This window comes from Chanodichthys erythropterus, chromosome 13 (genome assembly GCF_024489055.1).
Source record: "Chanodichthys erythropterus isolate Z2021 chromosome 13, ASM2448905v1, whole genome shotgun sequence".
NCBI classification, from domain to species: Eukaryota; Metazoa; Chordata; class Actinopteri; order Cypriniformes; family Xenocyprididae; genus Chanodichthys; species Chanodichthys erythropterus.
This window is the reverse complement of record NC_090233.1, coordinates 43,163,539-43,181,566: the sequence shown is the minus strand read 5'-3', so window position 1 is coordinate 43,181,566 and position 18,028 is coordinate 43,163,539. Positions and strand designations below refer to the sequence as shown.

The window sequence follows — 18,028 nt, the reverse complement described above, 5'->3', positions numbered from 1 at the left end:
TTTATGTCGATGATAAACTATAATTTGTTGAAAAAACTGCAGTGACATTTTAATAAGACAGGCCATGAACGATGAGTCAAGTCAGGGAAAGAAAATCAATTCTTCTACAATTACAGTGTTATTCCTTGCATTTGCTATACTTAATGCTTCAATAAAACAATATTGAAACATTTCCAAGCCGCTGCTGAAATTGGGGCTGTCCATCAAATGGACAGAATTACTTGCATTTTAAATTCGTAATTTAAGGGGTAAAATGTCTGTTATTCAAGTTTAAAAATTAAACAAAACATGAGATAGTTCACCCAAAAATAAAAATTCTGTCATCATTTACTCACCCTCAAGTCCTTCCAAACCAGTATTACTTTCTTTCTTTGAAGGAACATAAAAGAAGATATTTAGAAAAAATTGTTTTTGTTATATAATATATAACACACACACATCCCCAGGCAATAAAATGTAATTTTGTTATAAAATAACTACTTTTTAAAAAACAAATGTAATTTTACTCTGTTTATTAATGTTTTACTTCATATTTGTGCATTTTTTGGAGGATTTCTCATATCTTTTAAATTTATATAAATAAATAAATATTTTTACAAAAACAGTTTTTTATGTAAAATTCACTTTATAAAAGACCCACATTTCTAACTTTCATTCATGGGGATAACATGGATAATTTGACATGGTTTAGTGTAAGATTTTTGCCCGTCTTTTGGAAAATGCAGTTTTAAAAGTAAAAAAAAAATCACTTTTACCAGTAGATGGCTGCAGAGCTCCACTATTTGCTATGTTATTTGACTAACTGAAAGACATCTTTTCATATTTTTTTTTTTTGTTGGATTCATATCTAAATGTTATGAAATCACAATTATAACAATTAAAATTACTTTTTGTCAAAGTTTAGCATTTTTTGTACTGAAAAAAAATATTTTTCCAAAATGTTGATTTTGAGGATGAATATTGTCTATTTTCACAGTGGAGTCTCATCATAATGTAACAATATTGAAAAACTTTTTTTTTTTTTTTTTTCATTACAAAAAATACTAAACTTTGACAAAAAGTACCCTTTATTGTTATAATTGTGATTTCATAATATTTAGATATGAATCCAACTGAAAGCCATCTACTGGTAAAAATGATAGTTTTTTTACTTTTAAAACTGCATTTTCCAAAAGATGGGCAAAATCTTACACTAAACCATGTTTAGTGGGTCTAGCTAGCCTCTGTTTTGTTTGACAACACTTCGAACGTCAACAGGAAGTTACTCTGCCCAGGATCGCTTAGAGCACCTTTAACTGAGATAATTTCACAAATTTTATATAGAAATGAAATTATTTCAGGTTTGGAAAAGACATAAGGGTGAGCAAATGATAGATTTTTTACGTGAATTATCCCTTTAATGCTTCTCATTTTGAATAGTGTCTGTTAATTTGGTAAAGCTTTACTACATTATTTCAAAATACAAAAATACTTTCATTACTTTATTTTACAAATCATTTATAAGCATAAAAAAAAATTAAAAAAAAAAAGGGGAATAATTTTTTTTTTTTTTGTTTAAAGACTGGACAGCTAGTGTAAATGCTCCCCATGATACCTTTAAGGCTAATAGCAATCCAATCACTAAAAGCCCCTTCATAGAAAATGAGACTCAGCTAAGCTGAAATGCCTCTGATTGTTCAAGCCACGTATATAAACTTCACTTCTCCCAAACAGGGTTCAGTGTGCAGAAGTTTGAGAGCCCCGCAATCCACACATGAGCTCTCAAACATGGATGAGACACATGGATGGAGAAACCGTGAAACTCAAAAACGAATTGCTTTGTGGGGCGATGAGAGCATTCAACTGCCTGGTACTGGCATCATCTGTTATAGAGTATTTGCATATTTATATATTTGCAGGAATAGTAGATTGGATTTATATCCATTTTGCAAAGACAAATTTATGTGGCAAAGTGTAATTTGAATGCACATAGTCAATTCGATAGAAATTTGTTCGCATAATGTATGCTTTCATAATGGCTAAAAAGTGAAAAAGAATCTTCCAACTTGTTCTTGGCCCTTTTTTCCAATAATTTTTACCTCAGTGCATCAATAGATAAAATTAGCCGGTCTATCAGTTACTTCAACTGCCATCTGTGCCTGTTGGAGTGACTCACCTCATTCTGCTCCTCGTGCTCCAGAATAGCCTGCAGGAAGGCTCTGCGTTCATGGCTGGAAGACTTCTGATCAAACATGCCTGCCTGAATGACCTTCTGATCCACATTCAGTTTATACTTGGCCGCCGCAAGAATCTTCTCCTCCACACTGTTAACAGTGCACAGACGCAGTACGCGTACTTCGTTCTGCTGGCCAATGCGATGGGCTCGGTCCTGGGCCTGCAAGTCCTGGTGATTGAAATCACAGTTGAGTGTGATTGACATAGTTATATCAGTTACAATCAGAGGGCAAGAGTGTTATTAAGAAGAGGCATGGTGCACTCTTCTTCTGACTTGTTTAGAGAAGGAAAAATAAACATTTCAAATTGGCTGAAGATTGCTTTAGCGTTGTATTGTATGTGGAGGCGGGTGGAGGGGTAATTTTAGCATCTTCTGCTGAAAACGCGTGAGGAAAAATGCATGCTGGAAATTGCTGCATGAAATATAAATTTCATCCAACCAACAACACCACCATACAAATGAAAATAATAAATTAATAAGATAAATGAATAAATAAACCAATAAATATATAAATACATCAAACATTACCTCAAAATCTTTGCTTGTCTGAGGTTAGTTGCCATTAAAAAAGTGCTGTGGTATTAAACACTATACTTCAAAACCAATTTAAATAATTAGCATTTTGCTAATCATAATGCTTTAATGGCCTTATATTAATTGAGAGACTACAAAGATTTATTTTATTTGTAATATTTGTACAGACCTTTTTTTTTTCATCAAAAACTGAAGCAAAAACACCAATATTGTAAAATATTATTGCAATTTAAAATAATTGTTTATTTTATTTGAATATATTTTAAAATGTAATTTATTCCCGTGATGGTAATGCTGTGATTACAAAGGATTTTTTTAAGGATGAATATAGTTCAGATGAACAGCATTTGTTTTTAAATATAAATCTTCTGTAACATTAAAAATGTCTTTAGTGTCACTTTTGATCAATTTTCATAATCAATCAATCATAATTTTTTTAAATCATTTTTCAGCAAACATCCTTGCTGAATAAAAGTATATAAAAGTATTCCTTTCAAATAAATAAATAAATAAATAAATAAAATCTTATTTAAAATGTATTTATTTATTTATTTTAACAAAATTCTAATACTAATTAATCTAAATGGACATGATATATGTCAGCTAATATGGAAGACTGCCTCCACTTCAGATTAAAAAAAATGACAACTGGGCTATATTGATATAAACAATAAAAAAAAAAAAAAAAAAAAATCAACTGTGAGACATACAACCATAATTACAAGAAATAGTAAATAAAAAAAAAGGAAAATTGAAATTGTGAGAAATCAATACACAATTACTGTACCTTTGTATATCTGAATTCCACAACCACCCCACAAAAAGGTGAATCACGTATACTATGAGATGTTTTTCAAGCTGGACTTATAGATGACAGATCACTGCTGAGCTGAAAACTAGAGATGCGACTGTCTAGTTCCTCTCTAATCGCAGCTGTGAATCACACAAACCTGGTGGGGGTTCCAGTCACTGTCAAAGATCACAACGGTGTCTGCAGCTTGCAAGTTGAGGCCCAAACCTCCTGCCCTGGTGCTCAGCAGGAAGATAAAATACTGGGAGCCTTCATCATTGAATTTCTTTAAAAGCAATGCCCGATCCTCAGACTTCGTAGTTCCTGCAGGACACCACCAGAAGCAAACAAGTGTTAATGAAAGAGAAAGGGCAGCATATTTGTGTGATCACACTCATTAAAAAAGTGGTGGACCACCAATTGAAAATTCCCAGAATGTAGGTCCTAAAGGACAGGAAAGTATTAAAGGAGGATTACACTGATTACTGACCATCCAGACGCAAATAGAGAAAGTTGCGGTAGGCAAAATAATCCTCCATGATGGTCATGAGAGATGTCATCTGACAGAACAGAAGCACTCTGTGATTGGTGGCCTTCAGCTTGGGCAGGATGCGGTCCAGTAACTCAAACTTGCCGGAGGCACGATACAGGTCAGGTCTAGGACAACAAAATAGCATGTCTATAATGTCATGTAGTTCAGGATTCCATTGCGATTTGTTTAGTGATCCCTATTTGACTTGAATGAACGATTTATGGTAACTCCTAAGGTTATGTAATGGTCGATTTGATCTGTACTCACCCGTTAATAATGCCATTTGGATATCCCAAGTGTTCAGCAAAGGATTCCTAATAAGCACAAAATAGACACTTTCAGTACAGCTGATGCCATACAAGTAGAAAAATACCATGGTACTGTAGAATGCTTTTGATTGCACATCAATGAAAACAACAATAGTAGTCATTATGTTTATTATTAAGGGAAAAGTGGATATTTTCATTTTTAGGAGCCATTACGTTCTTCCAGTTTAAAAAGCAACGTTGAACCAATGTCACAAAATGTGAGGTATACTGTATGCGTTAATCTGGAGTGGTAATTGGCTCCAGTGCTTGGAGAGTGCTCATCTATGCCATCAGTTTCTGAGCTTTTCTCCACATTTTTCATGAGAATGAACTCAATCCAATCACTGTACCATGTAATGCATGAGATCACATTACAGAGGAGAAGTCAAACGTCATGAAAGACCATTTAGCACTGTTGTGCTAAAATGTGTTTGTAACTGTATGTTTCCTCAAAACAGTAACACAAAAGTGTTGTTTGCTTTTTTGCCACAATGTAGTCAGAGCTGGAGTTTGACTACCAACACATGCGATTTGTTTAGTGGTCCCTATTTGATCCCTATATGACTAATACTATTTATTATGCAGCAACACATGGAGTGCAGATGACAGAGTTTTCATAGGGTCAGGAATCTGATACTTGTTATAAAATTAAAATTTCAATTCCTCTTATCGATTTTCTTTGTGTCCATTTTAGTATGACTATAAACCATTCAAGTGCAAGAAGACACACATCCAAAGCGAGCATACAGAAAAAGTGATTTTAAACCATGTTTTCTGCGCCGCGCACACATCCGAAATGTGCGCACAGAAAGCCACCTCTCATTCTGTATAGTTCTCTTCTTCGTCTTTTTGCACTTGAACAGACAAATACACTCAAAAATATGTCAAAATATCCTCACACTATATCACATTGTTTTATATCTTAAGTGAACGTAAACAGTTGACAAAGAAAAAGCATGTAACAGTATATTGGATCAGTGCAGCTCTTAAAGTGACAGCAGCCTAATATTCTTGTTGCCGTCTCTATAATAACATTAATCAAACAACAAAAGACAGAAAATTCACTCGCTGTTCTCGAACTAATGATTTTTATAACTTTTTTTTTATAATATATTTGTAATGTATATTTTATTTATAAAAGGCAGTGTTATTGTACATTTAATTAGTTTCTAAACCTGAATACCTGATATTTTAAAACACTGTTTATTTCAGTCGTATCTTTGTTTAGTGGTATTTATTTGTGCAATTGCTAATTTGTATTATTAGAGACAAGGAGTGTTTCCTTGTCTCTAATAATACTTGAAATTTATATTAGTTAAAGGGTTAGTTCACCCAAAATGAAAATTCTGTCATTAATTACTCACCCTCATGTCGTTCCACACCCGTAAGACCTTCGTTCATCTTCAGAACACAAATGAAGGTATTTTTGATAAAATACGATGTCTCAGTGAGGCCTGCATTGCCAGTAAGATAATTAACACTTTCAGATGCCCAGAATGGTACTAAAGGCGTATTTAAAACAGTTCATGTGACTACAGTGGTTCAACCTTAATGTTATGAAGGGACGAGAATACTTTTTGTATCTAGTGATGGGTGATTTAAAAACACTGCTTCATGAAGCTTCAAAGCTTTACGAATCTTTTGTTTCGAATCAGTTGTTCAGAGTGTGTATCAAACTGCCAAAGTCACATGATTTCAGTAAATGAGGCTTTGTTACATCAGAAGTGTTTCGAAATTTCAATGGTTCACCACTGAGGGGCGTGATTTTGGAAGTTTGATTCACGGTCTGAACCACTGATTCGAAAGAAACGATTCGTAAAGCTTTGAAGCTCCATGAAGCAGTGTTTTGAAATCGTCCATCACTAGATATTGTTGAATAAAGTTGTTATTTAGTTTTTTTGCTACACAAAAAGTATTCTCGTCGCTTCATAACATTAAGGTTGGACCACTGTAGTCACATGTTATTAAATGTCTTTAGTAGTTTTCTTGGCATCTGAAAGTGTTAATTATCTTGCTGGCAATGGAGGCCTCACTGAGCCATCAGATTTGATCAAAAATACCTTAAATTGTGTTCTGAATGAAGGTCTTACAGGTGTGAAACAACATGAGGGTTAGTAATTGACAGAATTTTCATTTTTGGATGAACAAACCCTTTAAACTTGTTTTTGCTTAATATTCAGCTACAATGCCATAAGACTTATGAATTAATGAGAACAATAATTGTTTTTTTTGTTTGTTTGTTGTTGTTTTTTTACCTTATTGGATTCGAAATTAGGAATCGATAAGCAGAATCGGAATCATTAAAATTTAAAAGATACCAAACCCTATATATGTGCAAATAAGGACACTGATACAGTGGTGAGTCTGATGATGAAAGCAATGACACAGTTAATTATTCTGATACAGAGAAGACAATGATGTAGACCAAAAATTCTAAGAATAATGGACAAAAAAAGTAACTTTACTTTTTCTGTGTTAGACTGACATCTGTCATTTGTTCAGAGATTGTAAGGCTCGTAAATGTAATGAACTACATATTTTAAAAGTTCTTCCTCATTTTTCATATAGACCAATAGCTCTGGAAAGTTATAATGCTGATTTGTTGATATTTCTAAGAATAATTTATCAAAACGTATTTGATTGTTGATAGTTGTTAGTAGTCTCTAATGATAAGGTTTTTGTGAGTTTGCTGTCATACGGTTAAAATACATTTAATTTTTATTTAAATTTTAGGTTTAGTTAGTTTTAGTTTTTATTTATTTAAAGTAAAAAAAAATTAATGCTTCAAGATTTCTAATTTTCATTCAGTTCAAGTTTTTTAACTAATATCTACATTTTATTGCAGCTTTATTTCAATTAACGGAAATGTTAGTTGTAGTTAAAAATAATAGCCATGACTGAGACATATGGCGATACCTCAATGTGCTGAAACATGTAGGGATGGTTACAGATCTTCTTCAGCTGCATGATGGTGTTCATTAAAGTCTTGGCTCCTCCTTTACCCTGTAGATGAAAGACATCAAGTTAAAACCTATGAACATCTGCTTTAATCCACACAGCAGTGTAACAGTAAGTTACCATACAGTCTCGCGCTATACCTTCTTGTCTTTCTCTGAGCCATCAGTGAGCAGGATACCCTTGCCTTGCATGTGCCTGTACAGAACCTTCTGGATGGCTGACATGTCACATTTGATGACATACTCCACCTGTGACAAATTAAGACACAATGCATCAATATAACCTGAATCACATGACATACAGATGTCATTCACGTTTTGTTTTGAAGAAATTAATAAAATGTAGTAAAGAATGTTGTAATTTTGTAAAAAAAAATAATATTATTAATAATATAAACCTTTTTAAAAAATATTATTTATAATACATATAATAAAAATAGATTGTACTTTCATACTGGGGCCTCTAAAATTAGCAATATAAATTCTAACTGTTGAGACCTACTTAGAAAATCTAAGATTACAATTTCAAAATTCACATTAATTTACATTAATATGATATTACAAATTTAACCAAGAGCAATCACATCAAATTATATTTGCATACTGAATTGTGACTGGTTGCGTCTTCAGTTCATATATCAAACCATTTATAGCTGCTTTGATAAGGCACAGTGACTATGTGTTGTTTTCGGTGTGCGGTCGATCTAACAGGTCACATGATTAATGTCATGCTGAATGCCCTTAAGCAGCATTTTATTTTTAAAGAACCAAAGTCTAAAACCTGAACCTACATAAAGCTTTAATTCTATTCTTATGCTTGGTATCTTAGGAAATGCATATCTAATTTTTCACTTTCATCTCCAGTCTAATAAAAACTGTGTTAAAAAAAAGTCTAACAGAGTGGATATTTACCTTCTCAGGTAACTGAGACTCCACTTCTTTCTTCAGTCTGCGCAGAAGGAAGGGACGTAATACTTTATGCAAACGGCGGATGATGAGGATGGTCTCCTCTTCATTTAGATCCACCTAAATCAGCGCAACCAATAACAGAGAGAAACCTCATTAAGCCACAGTGTGATGTGTAAAACAGGAAGGTAAATCGATAAGGGTGAAATATAACAGTCTACCCTCTCTCCTGTCATTGCAAAAGGAGCATTGAACCACTGCTCAAAGGTGCTGCAGCTTTTGAAGATGGTGGGCAACAGGAAGTTAAGCAGAGCCCAGAGCTCAGGTAATTTGTTTTGCAGAGGGGTTCCAGTAAGCAACAGCCTCCTGGGAGCGACATAATGGGTGTTCAACACCTGCGTGAGCTTGCAGTGATGGTTCTTCATGCGATGGCCCTCATCCACAATCATATACTTCCAGCGAATCTGTTTGGAAAGAGTCGACAATTATTACATAAACTGGTGCAATTGGTGCATGTTGAAATGTTTCTTGAGCACCAAATCAGCATATTATTTCTGTAGAGTCATGTGACAGTGAAGACTGGAGTAATGGCTCCTAAAAAAATTCAGCTTTGCCGCCATAGGAATAAATTACATTTTTTAAATATATTCAAATTGAAAACTATTATTTTAAATTGTAATAATGACCCCAATCCTTTAAACAGAAGCTTATATTTAGAATGCACTTCAGATAAAAGCATCTGCAAATGCATAAATGTAAATGCGTGCCCTTTACCTTGGCAAGAATGTGCTTGTCTTTGATGATGTACTCATAGGTGGTTATAAGGACATTAAACTTCCCACTGCGGAGCTGCGGCACAAAAGACCTCCGCATTGAAGGAGTGCCCTTTGACAAATTAAAACAGAACCTGTAATTACCTGATTTTATTATCTTTATGCTATATTACATCTTAAAATTATATTGTCCACAGTAACAATACACACTGATAATAAAAATCAATGGCTACCTTGTAGGCAATTTTCACAATACTTGGTGCCCACTTGTCTAGCTCATAAACCCAGTTGGACAAAGTCCTGTGAAAAAGGGGAACAAAAATCAATATTGTCATTTTTTATACTTGAAGCCACTGATATGGAATAAAAGTATTACCTCTAAATGAAGTCTTATCTCTAAATGTTGTGTGCTGGTGTGATCATGGAGCAAAGTTAATGATGGATGTGAGGTGAGGCTGTTTGAAGACATTTCTGGCCCTTGCACAAATCAATCACAATAACTTAAGCTAAAACATGGTGCTGAGGGTAATCTTTTGTATCATGTCCTATAGGGTTTTTGCAGACAGGAAGTCTCTGTGACATCAGTAAAGTAAGCTAAAGCAGCCTAAGTGCAAGCTACTGAGAAAATAAGACACCCCCAACTACAAAAATAATGTTACAAAATGTTGTCCCATTAGAGAAATCATTTAATTTTATCTCCAACTAACCATGCATGCTCATATAAATATGACAACTGTTCAGTGACCTGTAGTGGTGCCATATGCTGCCTCAAAAACACAACATCACAAATCACTATCGCTGGCGTTTTCAGTCATTAGAGGTCAAGTGAACTGTTTTTAACAGTAATGGCTACTTAAAGCAATTACACCGCAAATCCACTTAGACAGCTCACCTCATAACACCTCTTATTCTGTTATTCACAGCTTGCTTAGTGGACTTACGAGAGCGGTACAATGATGAGGTATGGCCCGTTGAGCCTCTTGTTTTCCATCAGATAGGTGATAAGTGCGATAGTTTGAATGGTCTTCCCAAGACCCATCTCATCTGCCAGAATACCATTCAGGTTGTTGTTGTACAAAGACACCATCCATTCCAGACCCTGGATCTGAACAAAAAGATTTGAGTTATTTGGTGGTAATATCTTAAAAGCATCACAAACCGACAACTGAGCAGACACACGACATAGATTCCACAGATTGCTCTTTGAACAACAATGGCACGATAGATCCAATTGGTGTTTCACAGCTGCCGAGTGGAATTAGAGCATGAATTCTAGTGCTCACTTAGTTCTTTCAAAGGATAAACAGGAGGTAAGAGGTCTGTTTTCTCCTTTTGAAATGCATTACTACCCACCCAGAGGGGATAACAGTCTCAATACAAGATGCTCAATTTTTGATATTTCCTCTCGGTGTAATTTCTTTCCTGCAGCCGCTTCCATTTTTAGAATATAATCCCTTGAAATACCATTTAAACCTACACAGTTCTCTTCAGAGAAGATGTCTATACATAGTTTGGTTTAACTGTTGCTTTACCTGGTACTGTTTGAGGGTCCCATTGATCAGGAGGGTGGACTGCTTCTCCACCCTCTCAATGACAGCGTGGGCCACTCCATAGTAAGACTGGGAGCTGGTTTCTCCCGCCTGAACACTGTACTCATCATCCACATCCTGCTTAGCAGACCTGCAACACAGGATCCAACATTAAATGGATAGTTCGCCCAAAAATAAAAATGATGTCATCATTTACTCTTGTTCTAAACGCATTAGACTTTTGTCTTACAATGGTTCTCAAGTAAGCACAGTTATTTGATGTACTCTATGTATGTATATGTAGATAGGGGTTTATATATATGAATAAATGCCTAAATTCATGCTCTCTTCATGAAGTATTTAAAGAGTCAAAGCGTTTTAGGTGTTCTGAAGACGAACGGAAGTCTTATGACATAAGAATGACATAAGGGAGACTCGTGAATAATCCTTTTTGGGTGAATTAATCCTTTAACATACTGTATTACCACACCTGCCAATAGCAGTTGAATTGAAAAAAAAATGACCAGACATTTATTCCCTGCCATGTTACTCAGAATCCATAAATGTAAATGGGTAGAACAGTATTCTTCACAACAAGGATTCAACAAGGAGCTGGAAACAATCTATAGAGAATCTGCTCCATGTTGACATGATCTGTCATTCCACCAAAGGGGCTCTACTGTTTTGAAAACTTTTTAATTAAAGGGATAGTTCACCCAAAAATGAAAGTTTGATGTTTATCTGCTTACCCCCAGGGCATCCAGGAGGTAGGTGACTTTGTTTCTTCAGTAGAACACAAATTATGATTTTTAACTCCAACCGTTGCAGTCTGTCAGCGGTATAAAGCTTGTGAATGGTAATACAATCTATAAGAGTCGAAAAACATGCATAGACAAATCCAAATTAAACCCTGCGGCTCATGATGGCACATTGATGTCCTAAGACACGAAACGATTGGTTTGTGCGAGAAACCAAACAGTATTTATATCATTTTTTTTTACCTCTAATACACCACTATGTTCAACTGTGTTCAGCATTCGCTTAGTGAGGTCTGATCGCGTCCTGACAGCGGAAACAATGTCTCGAGCTTATACTTATACCCGTTAAATATATATTTTTCAACGGCTCTGACTTCAATGAGTGCTAGACATTACTGCCGTTGTCAGAGCGCGATCAGACCTCACTAAGCAAATGCTGAAAGCAGTTGGACATAGTGGTGTTTTAGAGGTAAAAATATTATATAAATACTGTTCGGTTTATCGCACAAACCGATCGTTTCGTGTCTTAGGACATCAATGTGTCGTCACGAGCCGCAGGGTTTAATTTGGATTTGTCTGTGCATATTTTTTGACTCTTATAGATTGTGTTCCCATTGACATGCATTATAATACTGACAGACGGCAACGGTTGTAGTTAAAAATCATAATTTGTGCTATACTGAAGAAACAAAGTCACCTACATCTTGGATACCCTGAGGGTAAGCAGATAAACATCAAATTTTATTTTTTGGGTGAACTATCCCTTTAAACCAGCTTGAAAAGACACATGCCTTGTGTCTTCAGAAATGGCTCTATAGGAAACACATTTAAAAAAAGTATAGCAGAAAATCGATGTAGAAAATCTGATTATATGCTCTGCTAACTACAATATGCAAGTAGGCTGTGCCATTCCAACAGTGCTTAGTTTGTATTAAGATTTCCTAATACCATCAGCCTGATGGTTTCGAAACCCGATGTGCTCTTCTATTGCTATAGCCCATCCAGATGAAGGTTGAACATGTTGTGCATTCAGACAATCTCTCCTGCGCAGTACTGTTGTAATGTGTGTTTTTTTCAGTTACCTAATTTTCCTGTCAGTCTAAACCATTCTTGCCATTCTCCTCCGAACTCTCTCATTGACAAGGACTATTCACCGACAGAACCGCCAATCACTGGGTCCTTTTTAGATTTCACATCTCTCTCTGAAAACTCTATAAATTGTTGTGTAAAAATCCCAGGAGATCAGCAGTTTCCGAGACACTGTGACCCCATCTGGCACCCACAATCACTTCACAGTCTAAATTACATTTGTTGGCCATTCTGATGTTTGGATCTCTTCGTGAGCTGCTTACATGATTGACTGATTAGACGTTTGCCTTAAGGAGCCGTTTAAATGTGTAGCTAATGAAGTACCCACTGAGTGTATTATAGACAAAAATTTCAAATTTCAATTAACTGAAATTAATTGCAATAGCTACAAAAAAAATCTTAAGATTAAGTGCTATTAATTATTTTAATCTTTTCACTTGATTATTCACTTCTAACTTTCAATTATTCCCAGATATAGCATGTGCAGTGAGGTTTAAAAGTTCAAAATTAAATCTAGTTTAAACCTGGACATACATTAATTAAATTAAAACAAATAAACTTTATTACAAAAAAAACAACAACAAAAAAAAAAACATAAGTACAGTTCTGCACTGTTGTTTTTGTTTTGATCAAATTTGAGACACTGAATATGTAACTCTTGAACATTTGAACTCCTGAACATGATCATCAGGTTTTACACAAACTTAACGTGTGGAGTTTATGCAGCTCAGCTGCAGCTGTCATTAAAGTAAAAATACTGAAAGACTGATAGTTGAACTGATCATAATTTGCAATGAACAAAGTGTATAAATTCAGAAAATTGCAAATATTATATTATAAATATCATTTATTTCTGTGATGTAAAGTGGAATTTTCATCAGCCATTACTCCAGTCTTCAGTGTCACATGATTCATAAGAAATCATTTTAATATGCTGATTTGTTATGAATGTTGGAAACAGTTGTGCTGCTTAATATTTTTTATGACCTGATATACGTTTTTCAGGATTCTTTGATGAATAAAAAGTAAAAAAAAAAAAAAAAAAGAACAGCATTTATTTAAAATAGAAATCTTTTGAAACAATATACACTACCATTTTTCTTTCTTTTTTTGAAAGAAATTAATACTTGTATTCAGCAAGGATGTTAAATTGATAAAAAGTAATAGTAAAGACTTCTATTTTGAATAAATGCTGTCCTTTTTAACCTTTTATTCATGAATCCTTAAGCAGCACAACTGTTTCAAGTATCAAATCAGCATAGTAGAATGATTTCTGAAGGATCATATGACACTGAACACTGTAGTTATGGCTGATGAAAATTCAGCTTTGCATCACATAAATTATATTTTAAAGTATATTAAAATAGAAAACCATTATTTTAAATTGTAATAATATTTCACAATATTAAATTTCTCTAAATGCAGGCTTTATGAGCACAAGAGACTTCTTTTAAAAACATTAGATATCCAGCTGAGGCAGATGCTTACAGAAAAAGTAAGAAAAGAAGAAGAAGAAGAACACATCTATCACAGAAAAACACGGCTATCAACACCCAAATCTTGCTGTCCTACTTTTCTTGCACTCCAGCTTAACAAGGCATTTTTTGCTTTGAAGTGGGAAAAGGCAACATACTCTATGATGTGCTTGGCTGCCGTTTCAGAGACTTCATCACTGTTGGGATCGATGACTTTCTTTTCTTCGGATTCGGCTCTGGAGACCACCTCTTCATCATCCTAAAAAGGAGTATTAGCGGATTATGCTCATTTAATGCACTGTGATTGCTTAAGTTAGACAATATAGTGGCATATTCAGAAAATAAAGGGGTTACTAAGGCGGATACTGAAAAGGCTTATGGGAGATGCTTTATGGATGTAGAGAAAAGGATAATAATCTGTGTGTGTGTTTGTGTACTTATGTATGACTCACTCTACACCAAGGAGCTGTCAATGCTTAATGAGCAGAAATAAAAGGACACTCACCTCCTCTTCAAATTCCGAGCCACTCTCTTCACTGTCTGACCGTGGAGCAACTTCATAGCTGTTTTAAAGGGCATAATGCACTAGTAAACACTTGAAGCCTTAAAAGGGTTTATTAACAACACAAGCTTAAAAAGGTGCTTGCTATCAAAGCTTATTCCCCCCATAGTTAAATTTGATTCTATGACTTGACTGGATGCTGAAATATGGCCGTTGTGTTCTCTGTTAGAATAAATCCCTTCTGTGGTAGACTATGAGCTTTTTAACTTTGCAGATCTTATACATGCACAAACAGATATATTACACACTAAAGTAAAGGGAAAACATTAAAAAGCATCATATGGATTCTTTAAAGCTGCAGTCCGTAAGTTTTGCTTCTGTGTCGCCATCTCTGTTTGAAACTGTAGTTATTTGCAGCATTATCATCTTTACATTGGTTGTGCATTGGCACGGCCACTCAGTGCAGATGAATCTAATGTTTGCTGTCAGTCAGCACATCGGTGTGGATCTATACTTCGGAATCACATAGTCTTTGTCTTGGAAGTATGACCAAAGCAAGAATTTTCCCCGGAAAATGTCATCTGAACCAGTAACATGTCTGCCACTTTTGTTCTGACCAACTGAGAAAAAAAGCATTACAATAAATCGCTCTGCAAATGATGATTGAAACTAACGATTTCTTATCTCGGATCACGTCAAACTGTGCATTATTATTATTATTATTATTACTATTATTATTATTATTATACTTTGTTCTCAAATTGTTAGTGTTAACAACATCAGCATTGCGTGACTGTGTATTTAGTAGACTATGTGTGTTTATTTTTGCAAATTCAGAACAATTCGAGACGATTTAGATTAAAATTTGATGCAATTAGATTAATTCGATTCTGCATTTTAATATACATTTATAGGGATATTGAAATGCTTCCCTCAACGTGTCTTAGTCAGGGTGCGAATTACACAGCGGCCTTCAGGAGGTCAGAGAGTAAGGGCAAAAAACAAACAAACAAACAAAAAACATTTGTCCATTGTTTATGTTAGTTCATGTTCTCAATGATGCTACATAACTTTATTTTAATAGCCTATAAAAATTGGCATTTGTGGAAATTTACATAAGCCAAAACTTTAAAAGGGCTTTAAAAGTATTGTTAGGCCTAGTTAACTATAGTGGAGGATAGTGTTAATGGCTACACAACCTTATTAAAGTGTTTCAGGTACATTAAACATACTAATGCTTACATGGAGAGATTATCATGCACTTTCCCAACTAATCCTAAACTAACTTTTCTTCACGGAATAGTTATAAAAGCCATATTTGTTCTCTTTATATGGAACATTTTCCTTATGGTGATTCTGAAAGAAAGCGTGCTCTTATGTAAGTGCTGTTAACGTTGTAGTTATTTCAGCAGTTTCCTTCGCACATTCAATTTAACAACATTAAGTTCATAATTTAATTTATCATTCATTGAACTGTGCGTATGCATTTGGACACTTACATTATGTGTTTGGTCCGATCATGCAATAAATGTGCGTCTTGAAACTGCTCAGGTAATGTCAATGAACCATTTCCACGCAATAAAAGCATTTTATTTCAACAGTAGTGACCGCGCAATGACTTGGCAGCTTTATCAATGGCTTGAGCAGTTTGACTCAAGACTATTCAGTGTTGCCAGATTGGAAATGTCCAATTATCGTACCAGAAGCTCAAAATTATCGTATTTGGAAGAAAATTATCGTACATGACTTTTTAGTAGGGGTGTGACGAGATCTCGTGTCACGAGATCTCGCGAGACTAAACTGTGACGAGATTTCTCGTCGAGGCGAAAAGTAGTCTCGTGATGTTGCCATGACAGAGTGGTTAGGATGATTAGGAAAGAATATGCCACCGCTACGTTTACATTACGCCTCCACTGTCGTTTTGCTTTGTATTTAAATAAAAAAACATTTAATTCAGTTGGATAACGGACGCCGCCGCTCCATATTTACAGAGTTACGCGCTGAAAGTGAAAGTAAACATAAGCGCGCATTCAAACGAGATCTCAATACCCCGCATTTTGAAAGCGGCTCCCTGATGAATACAGATATCTCTCAATATGAAAGCTATCTTAGGCTGGGCAGTGTAGTTGTAACCATCTCTCAGCTCTGTATCAAAGAAAAATTTGGTCTTATTTGCATGACTGACATGAAAACTAATAACAGTTTTCTCTTAATCTTATTAAGCACAAACAATAAGGTTTCATTTGTTAACATTAGTTAATGCACTGTAAACTATGAACTAAAAATTAATGACTATTTTTTATTAACTAACATATATTAGTTAATAAAATAAACAAAGATTAATAAATACTGTAGCAAATATATTGCTCATTGTTAGTTGATGTTGGTTAATACATAAATGTTAATAAATGAGACCTTATTGTAAAGTGTTAACATTTTTATTTATACTGTTTTATTTCTATGATCAGTTTGTGGAAAGGAGTTCAGTTAGGAGGTCTAAAGTTGTAGAAGCTCATAAATCATGTATAGTAAGGTCTGAAGAGACTGAAATCATACAGAAGAGAAGTCAGTCAGTTAAGTTAGTAGCAAAACCTTTTACAGTACTTGAGTATTGTTGTCTTTTACTGCATATGATAATTCACACTCAGAAAGTAGAACTGAAATGACATTCATTACAAGATGATTAGTTAAAACATTTCAAATACACCTGCAGAATATTTTTTCTAGTCATGATTTCACCATTGAGGATTTCTTAAAAATAGTGTGTAAAAATCTTGTCTCGTCTCGTCTCGTCTCGTGAACTCAGTCTCGAGTCTCGTCTCGTCTCGTCTCGTCTCGTGAGATACCTGTCTCGTCACACCCCTACTTTTTAGTATAGGTAAATGAAGTAAATTAATAACTAATGATTTTTTACAACGTAAAGAATCAATACTGAACTAACTTAAGCTGGACAATCACACTATTGTAGCTGCTATACAGACAAAATAAGGTTCCCTCTATCACTGTAAAGCTATACTTTGACACAATTGACTGCATTGTAAAAAGCACTATATAAATAAAGGTGACTTGACGAGTCAAACGTACAGAATACAGCTTTTTATCTTGACCAAAAACTTTTTGACATGAACTGCAACCACAATACATATATAACGAGGCGTACCTTAGTGGGAAACAACTGACCTAAAAGCACTGCGGCAGGAACGTTAACTTGAGCTTGTGACAGAGTCATTCTCCACGATGATTGGCCAAGAAGAACATGAGATGAGATGGAAGACGTGCCTAACAAAGTTTACGTTCTGCTTACAATCATGACGTAGATACACACAGCTAGATCAATGACCAGATTTATAACGACCATCATTTGAAGTGTCAAAAAATACTGAAATTATCGTACATTATGGGATTTTTTTCATTATTGATCGTACATCATACAGAGGTCAAAATTATCATACAAATACGATAATTATCATACGTCTGGCAACACTGGGACTATTGCTGTCTTAATAGAGAGCTGTCATATGCTCATGTGAACAGCAGTGGCCGTCCTGAGGAGAGCTCAAATGTGGGCTACGGACAGAGTGCAAGCGCAATCCAGTGAAAGGCGGTAAAGAGTGCAGCCGCGCATCTCTGTGAAGGAGAGCTGTGAGGGAAGGCACAAAA

At 34.8% G+C, this 18,028-nt stretch overlaps 1 protein-coding gene across 6 annotated transcripts in view; it reads right to left on the bottom strand.

The window, feature by feature from the left end:
- The window catches only part of smarca2 (SWI/SNF related, matrix associated, actin dependent regulator of chromatin, subfamily a, member 2), a 57,210-nt gene that overhangs the window by 22,178 nt on the left and 17,004 nt on the right, over positions 1-18,028 (bottom strand). For 3 of the 6 annotated variants that reach the window (XM_067405926.1, XM_067405927.1, XM_067405930.1), the window contains 15 exons: positions 14,372-14,429; positions 14,025-14,125; positions 10,548-10,695; positions 9,957-10,120; positions 9,249-9,315; positions 9,017-9,127; positions 8,464-8,706; positions 8,249-8,362; positions 7,478-7,585; positions 7,296-7,382; positions 4,339-4,385; positions 4,030-4,196; positions 3,700-3,863; positions 2,156-2,383; positions 336-365 (listed from right to left, as the gene is read on the bottom strand). In XM_067405926.1, the coding sequence (XP_067262027.1) occupies positions 336-365; positions 2,156-2,383; positions 3,700-3,863; positions 4,030-4,196; positions 4,339-4,385; positions 7,296-7,382; positions 7,478-7,585; positions 8,249-8,362; positions 8,464-8,706; positions 9,017-9,127; positions 9,249-9,315; positions 9,957-10,120; positions 10,548-10,695; positions 14,025-14,125; positions 14,372-14,429 (1,837 nt within the window). The remainder of the gene's footprint in view (positions 1-335; positions 366-2,155; positions 2,384-3,699; positions 3,864-4,029; positions 4,197-4,338; positions 4,386-7,295; positions 7,383-7,477; positions 7,586-8,248; positions 8,363-8,463; positions 8,707-9,016; positions 9,128-9,248; positions 9,316-9,956; positions 10,121-10,547; positions 10,696-14,024; positions 14,126-14,371; positions 14,430-18,028) is intronic. The other 3 variants (XM_067405928.1, XM_067405931.1, XM_067405929.1) reach the window with 1 other exon arrangement.